General features: G+C 39.2%; 1 protein-coding gene across 1 annotated transcript in view; it reads left to right on the top strand.

The window, feature by feature from the left end:
* FBN2 (fibrillin 2) overlaps nt 1-15,608 on the top strand; it is a 174,773-nt gene that overhangs the window by 104,469 nt on the left and 54,696 nt on the right. Inside the window, exons 21-28 of the mRNA XM_030005074.1 lie at nt 1,690-1,827; nt 3,079-3,129; nt 3,619-3,744; nt 6,775-7,002; nt 9,446-9,571; nt 11,946-12,074; nt 14,204-14,329; nt 15,054-15,179. Of these exons, the coding sequence (XP_029860934.1) occupies nt 1,690-1,827; nt 3,079-3,129; nt 3,619-3,744; nt 6,775-7,002; nt 9,446-9,571; nt 11,946-12,074; nt 14,204-14,329; nt 15,054-15,179 (1,050 nt within the window). The remainder of the gene's footprint in view (nt 1-1,689; nt 1,828-3,078; nt 3,130-3,618; nt 3,745-6,774; nt 7,003-9,445; nt 9,572-11,945; nt 12,075-14,203; nt 14,330-15,053; nt 15,180-15,608) is intronic.

Here is a 15,608-nt window from a genome sequence, read left to right as displayed (position 1 = left end):
TAAAGAACCTATATTCTCTCTCCTCATGTTGGTCCCTGAATTTGGGACGTATGATGACCTTGGACATGCCCATCCATCCCATGACTAGCTAAGAGCCAACCCAGCTAATGACTGTCCAGGTTTTGCCTTTGGTCTTGTTATGTTAACCTAAGTCTTAACTGTTAGCTAAAGGCTGATCAAGGTGTGGAAAAGATGCCTTTTCCACTTGTCTATATTCCTTGTTGGTTTGTGCTCTTGTTTAAGTGTGCTATTCTGCCCCACATGTTTGAGACCAACATTAACCTGAATAATACAACTCTTTTAAACTTAACTGTTAATGAAGTAAGTTGCCCAGTTTCTAGGGCTGATTCCAGTCACATTCTTGGGCCTATTTTTTTCCTGTTACTTTAGCCAAAGAAGGGTTGTGCTCTCTGTGGTTTACATAATTTTATAACATGACAATTTCGTAGAAAAGTTGAAGTTGTATGAAAAAAGTAAGATGGAATGATTCTATCTGAAGCACACTGCTCCTAAACATGAGGTATTAGTAATACTGATCAACAGCACCTAATAGATGGTCTGGCTTTTTATAAATATAATATATGTAAGTCTTAAAGCCAAATCTTCTTTCATTAGTCATCTCATTAAATTCGTCTGGGCCACTTGTGTAGCTTTGAACTCTGAGTATGCACATGCATTTAAACTCTACCCAGGCTGACCTCACAACCTGGGCTAAATCTTTACAGACTGCTTTTGCTATCTGATCACAAAGATTGTTGTCTGCTTCAAGAAGTTTTATACCATTTTGAGTGTAACATTGTAAAGGTACTGAGCAAAGGTGCTGTAGGTACATCTTCTAGAGTACAAAAGTGATTTAGGATCTAACTGACATTTTAAAAAAAAACCAGCTTGGGCACTGACTTTTAAGAGTTGAAGAGAATTTCAGAGGATTTCAGGCAGCAGAGGCAATGCTGAAAATCTCCCCTCTGCTCAGTGGCTGTCTAGCCTGGGCAACAGTCAGTGGGTGCTGCCTGACGTGGCTGGGCACTTAGTGGAATTGGTTTGCCCTGAGCTGGTCTGGTTTCCCAGCCTGGCAATCCAATTTGTGATTCAGGAGCTGGGTGTGCTGGGACTGAGCCCTCAGGAGCAGAGAGTGGAGTGTAACCTAACAAGCATGTTCAAAGCATAGCTAATGCACCAGCAGAACCAGACCCCTAAAAGAATATAGCACACCCCTATCCTCTACATTTTTATCTTTTTTCCTTCCTGACAACCTTGAAGGTTTGCCGACTGAAAGGGAGGCAAGAGCACATGGATTTCATAACCCAGTGGTTTAGGCAGTCAGCTGGAAGGGGGAGTCCCAGGTTGTGATCTCTGCTTTTGTTGTAACTTGTGTATTTTAGACTGATCAGTCACTAGATTAAATAAATAAATAAATAAATCCACCGTAGTATCTGGAGAACCTCTGCTAGCTGTGGGACCTGCACTATAAAATGCCTCAAGCAGTGTGCTCTGTGGCTCACTTTTAGTGATAGTGCTATTCCTTTCCACCACTTCTAAACTAAGATGTGTACAAAATGACTCTGATGGAAGGTGTTCTTTTAAAAGAGAGCCTGCACTCCCTTGGTACTCTGTGTACTGGTGGCATGAACATGGCATGTCAGCTCTTTTTGCTGTGACAGTTCCATATTGTTTTCTATTCCGCTGCAGATAGCCTGAAGGGGACTTGCTGGCTTAACATCCAAGACAGTCGCTGTGAAGTCAACATCAATGGTGCTACACTGAAATCTGAATGCTGTGCCACCTTAGGAGCAGCTTGGGGCAGCCCATGTGAGCGATGTGAATTAGGTATGCTCTCATATCCTGCTTCCTTTTGGAGAAGAGGGGAAGTACCACCAGATAGATTCTCATAATTTTCTTTATAGAAAACAAACAAACAGACAACACAAAAAGCCTATGAAATGAAGTTGTCTTACTTAGCATCACATGTAATCTCCACCATCAGAGATCATTCTAGTAGCTTTGAAGTCACCAGGAAATAACATGTGAATAAATCTTTTAATAATTACATATGTTTCATCTCCACAGGGACTGTGCATTGGGGTAGGGAAGTAAGGACTACAGTAATAAAGTGAAATATCTGGTGAAAGTCTTGAGGGCTTTTTATGTTGTGGGCTGTTAACGCTTTTTCCAGCTATTTTCAAACACATAGCTTATGTACAATTATTGATTGCAGAATAATACTACTATTAGATTACAGGGCTAGGTCTAGAAGTTGGAAGCAGGAATGCTAACTGTGTGCTCTAGTTTGTGGAAAAAATACTGGGCCGCGTTCTCCCCATAAGGTTTGAATAATGCCACTTGCAGCTGAACCAGTGTCAGGATGTTTTAGCCTTTCATTTTTAATTGGAACAGTAACTGTGGTACATGTATCCCATCTAACAAGCATGGTGCAAACAACATCCAACAGAGCTCTTAACTGTGCAATGCAGCATCAAGCAAAGATGCTACTTTGGACTCCAGGAAGCAGCATGGTCAGGTTAGACTGGTGAAACTAATCAAAAACTAATCAATCTAGAGAGCTAATGAGCTCAGACTGGGTACATTTGGCCATTTAATTTCCTATTCTCTAACTAGTTATGTTTCAGCAAGCTTTCATATCACTACATCATGCTACATTTTACATGCATATCCTAAAATAATGTCATTGCTTAGATCCTTTATTAAGCTGCAGTGCAAAAAAAGCTTTTAGTGATAACTGGCATCACTAAAGCTTTAAATGTTCATGCAACTTTACAGGAAATTAACCTTTCAGCTACATCTGAGTACAGAGATTGGTATGATTAGATGCTGAGCATTCCGGTCTCCATTAAGAAAAGCACATGAAAAAGTAACGCCTAAGATTTAATTTCCTCAACTATTCACTTGTTTTAAGTAACATGTATGAGCCAGTACTTTTCTTGATTGAGGCTAGAGCACTCACCACCTCATACAGTCAAATTATTAGAGACTTCTGAAGATACGTTGTACTTTTAAATTATTTAGTCCTATATTTCTGTCATTCTAAATCAGTGATACATCTTTCTGGCTTGATTCCAGACACAGCTTGCTCAAGAGGATTTGCCAGAGCGAAGGGTGTTACCTGTGAAGGTGAAGTTTTTGCTTCTTACTCAAGATGTCAGGGTTTTTTTCCTTTGAAAATGAGATAAAAGAGGAATTATTTTGCTGTTGTTTGTCAGGCGTAATCATATTGACCTTAGATGAATGCCTTCGCAGTTACTGACTGTTGAGAAGTGTTATGTTACACTGTTTGTTGGAGAATATCAAAACGATACAAAGAGAATGGAATGAAAATGCTCCTTCAAAATACATTTAATCCCTTCAGTTTTTCCTTTCTCTCATCCATAATCCATCATCTTCTCTTAGAGAAGAGAATGTGGCATCTTAGTGCCCTATGACTTGAAGATCTTGCAAGAGTTCCTTGAGACTGAGCCACGTGCTTGTTCAGAACAGTGTTCAGACCCTAATACAGTATGAATGAAAGCCTCTTGCTTTCTTTCATGTAGCTGAAATTCTCAATAAAGCTGTAGTTGTCTCCTTCGAGTTAGCATGTAACTCAACTCTTTGTTTCCCCGACAGATGTAAATGAGTGTGATGTTTTCCCGGGGGTTTGTCCCAACGGGCGTTGTGTTAACAGCAGAGGCTCATTTCACTGTGAGTGCCCTGAAGGACTGACGCTGGATGGAACAGGACGAGTGTGTTTAGGTAAGAGCACACTCAACTCCGCCAGCTTTTTAGCTGTGTCCAACAGTTGTCCAAAATTATTCTCAAAGGGCTGTGAAAGGATGTTTTGTTTGTTTCTGAATTCCTCCGAAAGCAGTTTGTTAAGCGTGTGTTTTAGTTTATGGCTGCTTAGATATTAAATGCCTGTGCCAGTTCAGGGAAGAGCTGTTAATCCCTTGGGGGAATATGAAAGTTTGTGTTAAGACTTATTTTGCCCACAGTGCAATCAATAGGTTTTGCTAGAGTGCTGTCCTTCTTTGACTCCATTCACAAACAGAAATGTCTGACTCGCTGGGAGCTAGGTGATAAGCAGTCAGCTGGCCAGCCAGCAGCTTGTAAGGCAGTGTGAATGGTGCTCTTCTCTATTGCTATCTAGTCATTTTGTGAAACTCAGATACTACCTTGTAGCACGGATATGCTGATGCAAATTGGTCTGTCTGAGAATAATCAAAATGAGCATAGATAAAAATAAGACTTATCTTTCTTGCACAGATTAGTGTCTTCTACTGACAAAACATGATGTCCGTGAAGACATACATTTCTCTAAGAAAGACTTCAGGTATAAAAAATACTGAACCCCTGTGTAAGTTCAAGAAAACAGAAGTATCCTGTAGCAAATGTAGTAAGCGTTATTAATCTGCATCTTTAGAAATCAATGGTCAAAGATGAAAAAAGATAAAGTCAGGGTACTGGATGTTTAGAATAGATTTTGGAATCCATATTAATTTTTCTAACCATTTCTAAGGACTATAAAAATATGATTACTGACAGCATTGATTTCTTTTAAGAAAACAGTGCAGTAAAACAAGAAAAAAAAATTCAGCCCTTGCCTTATGTCAAGGATTTTTGTACTCTGTCCTTCATTTTTTTATTTCAACAGTGTTCTCTTTCCTCAAGCAGATTCAAATTTAAGCAAACACTTTTGCTTTAACTGCACTATGCCTTACTAGTAGCTGATACAAACAGTTACCAGGTTGTGGGGTTTTTCAATGTGAATGTAGTTCTAGAGATATTTTTTAAAATAAGCAGAATTTTTAAATGAAGCAGATGTGTACAATCAGTATAAATGTCTCAGAAAAAAGAAACAGTTCACAACCAAGTCTGCCCACATGCATGTACCTGTTATGTTTGTGCATATCATACACAGCTTTGCATGTTAGTTTCACTTGATATTCCACCCCGCCGCAACCCTCCCAAACTTGGTAATTCTGTTGCCAGTCACTGGCATCTGAGGCCATCAACCCGGTATTATTTCTCAATGAGAAATTTGATAAGGACAGGTGTGAATTTAGTTGCGGTTGATAGATATAATGAAAAGTTGGAACAAAGGAGCTGTTTTCTAGCGAGACACAGGATTCCTTTACCCGCAGGCATGTTGCCTTTTCTTATTTTAGTTAAAAAAATGACCTTTTGTATTACAAGATATGTGCCTTCTCCTATGCTACGCAAGCAGTGTGCACTATGTCTTGTATTTCTGAAATATGGTTATTTGCTGCAGGATGCACTACAGTGATTTTAGTGCAAATAAATATTTATTAGCAGTATGTTTGCTGAATCTCTGGAAATGAAAATAAATGTGATCTTGATGTGGAATAGTTTACAGGAAACCATGAGTATTCTTTGAATGATTTCCATTTGTTATACTTGCTTCTAAATTTTTTAACTTCAGATGTGCATAGGGTAAATTTATGTTATAAATCTGCAAAACTTCGAAGGGCTTGTATGGAAAACGGTTCAGCAGCTCATCTGTGTTATTTTTAGATCTTGCATCTTCTCCAAAGCTTTTGCACTAAGCATTTAAGAGTTCTGTTAGGTTTGCTAAAGCCTAACTTCCAGTCTAGTATATCATATGAAACATTAATGCTTATATGGATCCTGAAAATACAGCTTGACCACCAGTCCATTTTAGTCATGTCAGGAGGTTCTAGAATATGCCCAGAAGCTATTTATCAGACACGGTGTGTCCTTGTGATCTTTCTTACACACTGAAAATAACTCTTTTTTCCTGGAGAGCATTAAGCTACCAATAAATTTCTGTATAGTATCACAGACGTCTTCTCTGGCACTGCTGTAATTGATACTGTCCATTTACCATTATTTGTATTATTTGCCAGATTTCTGGAATTGGGGCATAGAAATTCTCCTATGTTGTAGAAATTGGCATGTAGAGACTTAACAACCCTTTTTTTATACCAATTTTATATTTTAACAAACACTAAAAATTTTTCTAAAAATTTTCAACTATTTTTGTTCGCTGAAATACAGATAGGTGAAAAGTGTGGAATGTACTGATGCTTTCAAATGGGTTATTATTGTTATTTTTTCTGTATGTGAGATAGAGCAAAGCTGATTTTTTCTGTGTATGGGCCAGTGTGTAGTACTTTTCCTGACAGGTGGGTATGCAAGTACAGATTTTGCCTGCACACTTGGTTGATCTATCTTTTGGTTGACCTGCTCTTCTGCAGATGGGACCCTTGAGTATAACCATAATTAATTTTTCTAGAAACCATATTGTTTGCTCCTGCTAACTGGTGGTAAAATAAGCCTAACAGTGGTCAGCAATTTTTTTTTCTGTATTCCTTGTATTATTAAATTAATTTAATAATATAAACATAGATAGGAATGTTTGGGGTTTTTACCATGAATGCAGGTCAATTTGTAAATGAGAATACCTGTTACAGTAGAGAAATACATGTCTCTGATCAATCAAATACACATAGAAACCTAAAAAGTACAATCATGTCAGAGTAATGGTATATCTTGGTATTCAGAGACAACAGAAGAAATGCTTGTACTTTTATGTGGTACAACAGAGATCCAGAAACTTACCTATAGTGCAGTATTAGCAAGTTCAGATGTTTGAACATTGTGCAGAGTGTAGAGTCTTGAGCAGAAATCTGTCTCCCAGAAACTGAGCCTCACATGTATTCATGCCTCAGAAATAGGTGCTTCTGAAAAACACAAAACTTCAGCAAAAGGTAAAATGCCTATATGTTGTTGTAAAATGAGCAGATATTCGCATGGAGCAATGCTACTTGAGATGGGATGAAGATGAGTGCATTCAGTCTGTGCCTGGCAAGTTTCGTATGGACGCTTGCTGCTGTGCTGTGGGGGCTGCCTGGGGCTCCGACTGCGAGGAGTGTCCTAAGCCTGGCACCAAGGAATATGAGGTTCTGTGCCCCAGAGGTCCTGGCTTTTCCAACAGAGGAGATATTCTAACTGGCAGGCCATTTTATAAAGGTAAGGGTTCATTCTTGGATCTAAAAGTGAATTATAGGCACATCTGGGTGAATATTCTAAGAAAATGCCAGGATTTGTGTCTATGTTTGTTATGTTCTTGAGATGAGAGATGTTATAAAGATGTTTGCCTGAAAGAGCTGACCTTACAGCTGGGAAACTCTGTGCTTGCATGGTGCTCAAGAGTGTTACAGGAGCCTAGAAGGAAATGGTGCAAATTTTCAATTTGGTAAGGAGAAAAAGGAAATTAATATGACAGGACTGAAGGAGGGGAGCTCTGAACGATAAGAATAACAGAAAATGTGCACCTTTTGTAATGTAGCGCTTTGCAAAGAGTAAACTGAGGGTCAGATGAGGTTCTATAAAGTCAGGGAGTTAAGATATAAACATAAAATATTACTAAAACTTGGCCAGGGTTCTCTGAGAGACTGAAGAAGGATGGGTTCTTTCTATGGTTTGCAGAATTAATAAGTGATTAAAAGGGAAAGGTGTCTGTTGCATTAAAATTACGAGGCCAATGATAACAATGAGCTGCAGTGATAAAGAAGTAAATAAAAGCCATTTGTCCAGTTTTTACTAGCTTCACCTCCTATAGAGCAAAAACAAAACTGAAGAGGCTGGAAAATATTAAGAAACCAGATCTGAGATGTTTTAGGTGACTGAGGTCTGAGAAGAAAAACTGTAAATTTCTGTGTGCAGAAGCTGGAGTAATCCAGAAGTGTTTTGGTATTTTATTTATTTTTAAAAGGATGTATTCTGAAGCATTTGTCTTGAAATATGTTGAGTTGCTTGAGAAAACTTTAACAGATTGGAGCTCTGCTTCACCATAAATAAGCTCTGATTTTCAGCAGTTACTATTCTCAGGCAAAGCTCTCAACATTCAGTGGTGATTTACTAAACAAACAAGAATTTTAATAATTATATAATTTATTATTTTTATTAAAATTTATTCAGTTAGCAATAATAAATTCTTAATTATTTAATAATAATAAAATCTTGTCCACTCCAAGATTTTTGCAAGGTTTTGCTTCTTGTTTCTGCTTTTGTATTTGGATCACACTTTTCTTCCATTCACACCAATACATAAGAGAAGTTTGTTTCATCAGAGATGATTCTTGGGTAAGGACATTCATCCAGCAAATAATAGAGTGTAAGAAAAGCTCATTCAAGTTTGTAAATGCTGTTGGGGGGTTGCATACGAGAGAGGCTGACACAAGAAAAACCTTCATTTGTCCTGTGTAAGAGCCTTTAACAGCCTGTGTTATCCAGCTGTCCAGCAGAACACTTTTAAAAGAGGTGAAACGTTTCATTTGATATTCTACAAAACAAAAAAAACCCGCTTTTCTGAACTGAGCTCCAGATACCACTCTGGCAATCTCAATTTAAAAAAAACCCAATCAACCAGCTAATAGTTACATCTTTTACAAGCTGGCTCAGGAACACCATGAATATTCACTGTGTTAGAAAGCAAATAGAACACAATTCACATACTGGCATCATGGGCAAAAGAGTCTCAAGTCAGGGTATTCCACTGAATTTGGTTGCCTGCTGATTAACATCAACTTTTAATTACTGGTTTGGGTATTGAGAAGCAAAGCAAGCATAAGCAATTCAACAGGTAGGGAAACATCTCTTCTCCCCTATCCTCAGACTTGGCTTCAGCCCAGCACCTCTTCTCCACCCTTCCAGGTGTCCAGCCCCCGTAGTCCCGTGGATGAGGCAGTTGGCAGCACAGGGGACACTGCAACGGTTTCTCTTTGTCACCCCTTGTTGTTTAGTCTTTTCTTTCGCTGCGTCTTCCTTCTTACTCATTTCCTGTGCCCTGGCATGGGGCTTCTCCGTGGGACAGAGGCCCTCAGGGGTGTTTCTGCTCCACTATCGCTTGTCCACAGCCCATGCTCCTTCAGGATGTCCCTGCCCCTGCATGGGTCACCCACAGGTCATGGTCCCTCAGGGATCTCCCTACCCCAGCAGGGGTTGCATGTGGTGCAATCCCTCAGAGGTGTCTCTGCCCCAGCATGCGTCCTCCATGGGCTAGCATCCCACAGGGTGTTCCTGCCCCTGCTTGTGTCACCTATAGGCCACATGCCCTGGCATGAATCACCCACAGGGGTGTCCCTGCCCTGGTGTGGGTCTTTGACAGGCTGTGGTCCCTCAGGGGTGTCTCTGCCATGACATAGGTCCTCCAGGGGTTCCTCCTCAGTAATGGAATTCTGCCTTCCAAGAGTGCATCTCCAGTCGTGCGTCCGGCAATGTCCCCTCCTGCTTGCCTCCTTGGTTTCATGTTTTTATTCTCCTAACCTGTGTAGGAGGAGGCCATCCCTCCAGTAGCCTGCAACCCAAACCCTGCCTTAAGACCATTGCAGTTGGCAAGAAGTAACAGGAAATTGCCATTAATTATATATATGTTTGTGCTTAAGAATGCTTTTTTGTTTTTATTTCACAGATGTCAATGAATGTAAGGTGTTCCCTGGTATGTGCATGAATGGTAAATGCAGAAACACAATTGGAAGTTTCAAATGTAGATGTAACAGTGGGTTTACTTTAGATATGGAGGAAAGAAACTGCACAGGTAAGTCTGGCATTTTCCCCAGTTTTTCCTAGCATCATAAAATAGTCCAGGTTGAAAGGGACCTCAGAAGATCATCTGCTCCAACCTTTTGTGGGAAAGGGATGCTAGGTGAGATTATCCAGCACTCTGTCCATCTTGAAAACATCCTGTGATGGGGACTTTACTACTTCCCTGGGGCATTTTAAAGGAATTTGTCCTTGTTGCATAACTTGGCGATCTGGAAACTTAAGATGGTTCATTTCCTTCAGTTTCTAAGAGCTTAATCTTCAGACAGAATGGCCAACTGTCTTCAGTTTCCCTTTCAAAAAATGATTCTTTAATAGAAGTAACATTCTTCTTGTACATGTACATTAGGAATTTTTTTAAATTAGTGTTAAAGATGCTCAGGTCATGGTGTATCAGTACAACCTGAAAAATCAATAAGGATCACCAGCAAAGCCAAGTTCAATGTTCTAACATACAGATTAACTTAATTTATGTTCCTTAGTCTCTGGTCATTGTATTACCAAACAGACACTCCACTGCAAATTTTCATTTAGATTTGATAGCCAAGCACACACAAAGGCACCTCTGCAGTTCTGACTTCAGTGCAACATTAACTCTAGAACAGATGTGCATTTAATTTAAAAGTTTAATATTATGTTATTTACTGCCTGGAAAAACTGAAACAGAAGATAAGCTTGATAGTTTTCTGGTTATGAGAACCTGGATGCCTGCATTGTGGGTGGCTCTGTGCTGAAAATGAAGGAGGTTTTTTTTATACCACACAGGCGTCTATGAGTGAGTCTGAGTAATATGAAGTGTGGGTGGTAAGGCATGTTAACTGAGGTTGGTCTGGATGTTAATGTTGCCCTAACTGGTGATTTCCTTGGTTTTATAGTGATTGCATTGATGAGAAATGCATTTAACAAACTTTCTTTCTAAACGAACAAGAATAGGTCAGAAAACGTCACCTTACAAAAGGGGTTTTTTGTTCTGTTTTTCATTGAAAGTTTCTTCTGATGAAAATGTTCCACTGAGCAGCTGTAGAGAACCACATTTTATTAAATGGAAGACTTTTTTTTTTGTTTAAATTAGCAACAAAATGTTTTATAAAGCCTCTAGGAGGCCAGATACTCTCTTAACATCCCAGGCCCACCACATGGGTTACCATCGAACACCTCCTCGCATCTGTGTGTGAGGACTGAACTATCTTACCCGGCAGAAACCTAGCCATGAGAAGTGACACAGAGGCAAAGGAGATTCTTGCATGTGTTGAAAAAAGAACTGTTTTAAATCTTTAGCAGTTTCTTTAGTTAAGCTTATTCTTGCCTAGTTTTCCTCAACCATTTACACAAATGAGTCTACTGTCCAGCCCAGCCCACCAACTTACTGCAAACATGTTGATGCTCTTCTTTGATTCCTTGCTCCCTGGAGTTCTTGGATGACAGAACCAATCCTCTGCCCTGTACTGGACTAATGTCTTCATTGTTTCAAATATTCTGTTATTTTTACTCCCTGTAAAGAGTTCATGATTTCTTAATATGTAAAAATTAATGACACAGTAGCGAATGAAGCTGAAGGCAGAGGGGAGAGTGGAGAACATGAAACAAAGACATTGAATCCTAGTTCACCCCCAAAACACTGGATGAGCAGTACTGTAAGGAAGAGAGAAGTCTGGAAAGATGTGAGGAGACAGTAAATAACAGACTATCCAGTTCTTCTTTCCAGTCCTCTCCTTCAACACTGACCTGTTTCACTGGATCATACCCATATTACAAATTCCTCTCTAGCTTCCTGCCTCACTACCGGTGTGTCTTACAAAGAGCTCTTCCTTCTCTTCTCTTTTTACCTTCTGCAAACCTGCTATAGTTTTCCACAGTAAGTTTCATTCAAACTTAACTAGTAAGACAACCAGTGAACTGTAAATCTAGCTTTCAAAGGAGCTTCTTTAATTCCTAATGGAAAGGGTATCTGTAAGCTTATAATGCTATTATTGGATAAATGTCTTCGTAATAAGCAATTTAGTATCAGTGACACTGTAGTCATGGAGTCAGTTGGTCCCTCTGTAATAATACCAACTCATAATTTGTTACAGTTAGTAATTTCCTTAGAAATGTAATCTTAAATTACACTTAATGGAATCCTACTTGTTACATAATATAGTCTATAGTTGAGAGCTCTGAACACATTGCATTATGCGTCTTTCACAAACTTCCATATAATCCAATATTCCTGTAAATAGTAAATTAATTTCATTTTTCTCTGTTGATTTATACACTATATATGATTTCAGTAGAGTTAATTTACAATGGCCAAGTGTTCTCTTCTGTGAAAAGCAGGATAACCTTAAACTCTTGTTTGTTTTTTCTACCTCTCCATTACTATAAAATAGACATTGATGAGTGCCGGATCTCCCCAGACTTATGTGGAAGTGGTACTTGTGTCAACACTCCTGGAAGCTTTGAGTGTGAGTGCTTTGATGGTTATGAAAGTGGATTTATGATGATGAAGAACTGTATGGGTAAGTGTTGCCAGTATGACCTGGAGTCTGTCCATTTAATGTACAAAGCCTGCCTGACTGTACTCTTTACTGTACTAGGTCTGCTCCACTGAACACTTCATAAGTATAATTATTGTGACTTGAACAAATGAGACAGGTATACAGTAATTAGGACAGATAACTATGCCTATAACTTTGCTTGTTCTTTTACACGTTTCTGTATAGATATTTTAAAATGGCAGCAACTGTTCATTCATGTAGTTTAAAAGTGACTAATGAGGCATCCAAACATTTGGTAAAGTTAGTAGAAGGCTGGAGTTTCAAAAGCAGTGTGATTCACTTTTCCTTGATTATTCTAGGACTCAAGAAATTCTGAGAGCATTTCCTGAAAAATCAGATCTCTTTAATCTGTCTGAAGTTGTAAGAACAGATATGGAGACACCAAAAGTTACTAGCCACCTTAAAAAATCTTGAGTTAGTATTGTGGAGTACTTCATGAAATACATCATGAAGTATATAATGAAATGAAAAGTCTGAGATTTTCATCTTGTTGAGGCTGAATGGGTCCTCCTTATTCCCCTTCTTGAAGATTGGATTGACATCTCCTCTCCTCCCACCCTGGATATCCTTGACTAATTTCCATGACCTTTCAAGGATGGTCAGGAGTGGCTTCAAAATGACATTGGCCAGCTCCCTCTCAGCACTCATGGGTCTTTTACATGTCCTTTGTCAGCAGTTCCCTTCCCCCATTTCCCCTCATCTTTTTGCTGCTGCTGGTATACCCCTCACACCCCTTGCCAGGGTCAACTCCTGGTGGCTTTGGCTTTCCTAACCCCATCCCTGAAGACTCAGACAGTGCCTCTGTATTTCTCCTGCATCACCTGTCCTTGCTTTTGCCTATTTTATGCTTCCTTTTTGTGTTTGAGTTTTGCCAGGAACTTTTGTGCTCATAATTGAACTCAAGTGGTCCTATGCCCCTGTGTGCCAGGAGGCCATGCAGGCCTCCTGTCACCTTTAGTTGATTTCCTGCAAATTGTGATGCTTTTAGACTCCAAAAGTCAGCAAAAAATTATTTCCTGAATCACAGATGAACATAACGAAGAATCAAAACTGTGGAAGCTGAATAGCTTTCATGAGAGAGAGAGCAAATGCAGAGAATCAATACTGTATGGTGGAGATCTGTTATCTGTAAGGCAAAGGCAGGGAAGCAAGTTGTCACATAAATAAGCAGAGAGTGAGGAGATAAGAAGAGAAGTGACTTCTTGAGGGCCTTTTGCAGGAAGTAAGAAAGGGAGGGCGTAATGTTCAATGAAAACATTTTGGAGTTGTGAGGACTATCCAAGCAGGAGTATTGCAAAAGAGGTGTTGAATTCTATCATCAAGCAGTTTCTCCCCTCATGTGAATAACCTGCAAACCCCAATGAAATCTTGGCTAAATACTCAGGCTAATGAAAGATAAAACTAGTCTGCCTCTCTGAATAAAATTGTCTAGTTTCAAGGCTAGGTAGCCATAATGCTTCCTGGTGGTCCAAAAGTGTGAGTGCATTCTGCAGCTTGAACATCTTTTGGTCATATTTCTCTTCATCCACATCTACAGTGTTAGCTGTTTTTATCAGTTTTGTGAGTCAAATATTCAGTTTGCCATTACAAGTTGTAGCAAGCGTATTTCTCAGCCACACAGCGACATAAGGCAAGAGCTATCAAACTGAATAGCCATTTAGTTAAAAGTTTACACACACATCCCCATTAACGGCATCCGTAGACAACAAGTTCAATGCATACATAAATGGGTGTCTGGTTGCATTAAGAATCACTTTTTTGAAAATGTCATCACATTAATACATTGTTCTAAATGGCAACCATCCAAACAGTTGCTGTCTTCTCTTGTGTCCTGTGTCTCCTAGAATACTTAATTTTAAATGATGAATTTCTGGTTTTCTTGAGGGGAAAAATACCCATCTTTAGAGTTATTAATGTATAGGTTTTTGTTTGCCCTGTTATGCAGTATGAGGACAGGAGCAGCACTGCTTCAATGAAACAGTCCTTTTATTTTCTGACCTCCAGATTTTGTCACTTACAGACACCGAGAATTGCTTTTCTCTTTGTTGCTTCTTAGTAATGATTTTATATTTGTCATGGTTTCTTTGCAGATATTGATGAATGTGAGCGCAACCCTCTGCTGTGTAGAGGTGGCACATGTGTGAACACCGAAGGGAGTTTTCAGTGTGACTGTCCTTTGGGACATGAGCTGTCACCATCACGTGAGGAATGCATAGGTGAATTTCAACTCAGAATAGTAGTCTTCAGCTTTCTGAGAAGAGTGGTCATTTGTGCTATGAAAACTTCCTGTCTCTGGCAAGGATGGGGTCTCAGGAGTATTTTATACAAATTCATGCTCCTCCTTTATATGAGTATCTTCAAATTAAAACATTGTAACAGATCCTGTAAAACCTCCAGTACCCTTAATGCTGTTGACTTCAGAGAGGAGTATTTTACCGGGCCTCTTAGGGATTATTTAGTAACTCAAAGGACTGTACCAGTCATGCTGGCAACTTTCAAGTCAAATACATACAAGCTCAAAGTGAAATTCGTTCCTACTACAGTCACAAAAAAGTATTGTCCCTTATTGAAATGCAGCTCTCCTTTTTCCACATAATTTACCAAAATGGTGACAAAAATGCAAAAAACATAATGCATATTATCTCTTTCGTTTCTGTGTTTGATGCATAGGTGCTTCAAGAGTTGGTTTAAACCAGCACACTGTGCAGGTAATGCTCACAGACCAGAAACAAAAAAAGATAAACCTTTGGAGACTGGCTTAAACATAATGTTCAGAGCTCCTTACCTTGAACTGGAACATCCTAAGAACAAGAAAGAAATGGAAAAAGCCTGAAAGCCACCAGTTTAAAATAATACCTCTCACTCTCTTTCTCTGGCATTCGAGCAGTTAGAGTTTGCATTCTGAATAACAAGTAATTGATATGACTGATTCTTTTCCAGATGTAAATGAGTGCTCATTAAGTGACAGTCTCTGCAGAAATGGCAAGTGTGTGAACATGGTTGGAACATACCAGTGTTCCTGTAACTCTGGGTACCAGGCCACTCCTGACAGACAAGGCTGCATAGGCAAGTGTTGTACACCTTCACCTGTGTATTTGTGCTTTCAGCATATATTGTTTCATCTGTCTTTGTTTTTATGTAATTTCATACCTTGCTTTTGAAACTGAGCAGGGCCATCTCATCTGCTGTTAGTCACATCATGAACTGTCATGGACCCTTCTTTTACCTTAGAAATATAAAGAAGGTATAAAAAGATTGTTGCTGTACGGAGCTCTGCAGAATACATTGAGAAAAAAATATTCTTATGGTACTATTCCATTAAAATCAAAGGCTTGAGCTAACAACCAGAAAATACTGCTTAATTTCTTGATCAAGCAAGAACAGCCCCATGCATTGATAGCTTCTCTTTCACTTTTTCTCTTTGTTGTATACATCTCTTAAATCCTTAACTGGAGTAATACTGAATTATGTAGTTGTCATCACACTGGTAAGGAG

This window comes from Aquila chrysaetos, chromosome Z, assembly GCF_900496995.4.
Source record: "Aquila chrysaetos chrysaetos chromosome Z, bAquChr1.4, whole genome shotgun sequence".
Taxonomy (NCBI): domain Eukaryota; kingdom Metazoa; phylum Chordata; class Aves; order Accipitriformes; family Accipitridae; genus Aquila; species Aquila chrysaetos.
Note: the sequence above shows the minus strand (reverse complement) of the source record. Positions and strands in the feature narration are given on the sequence as shown.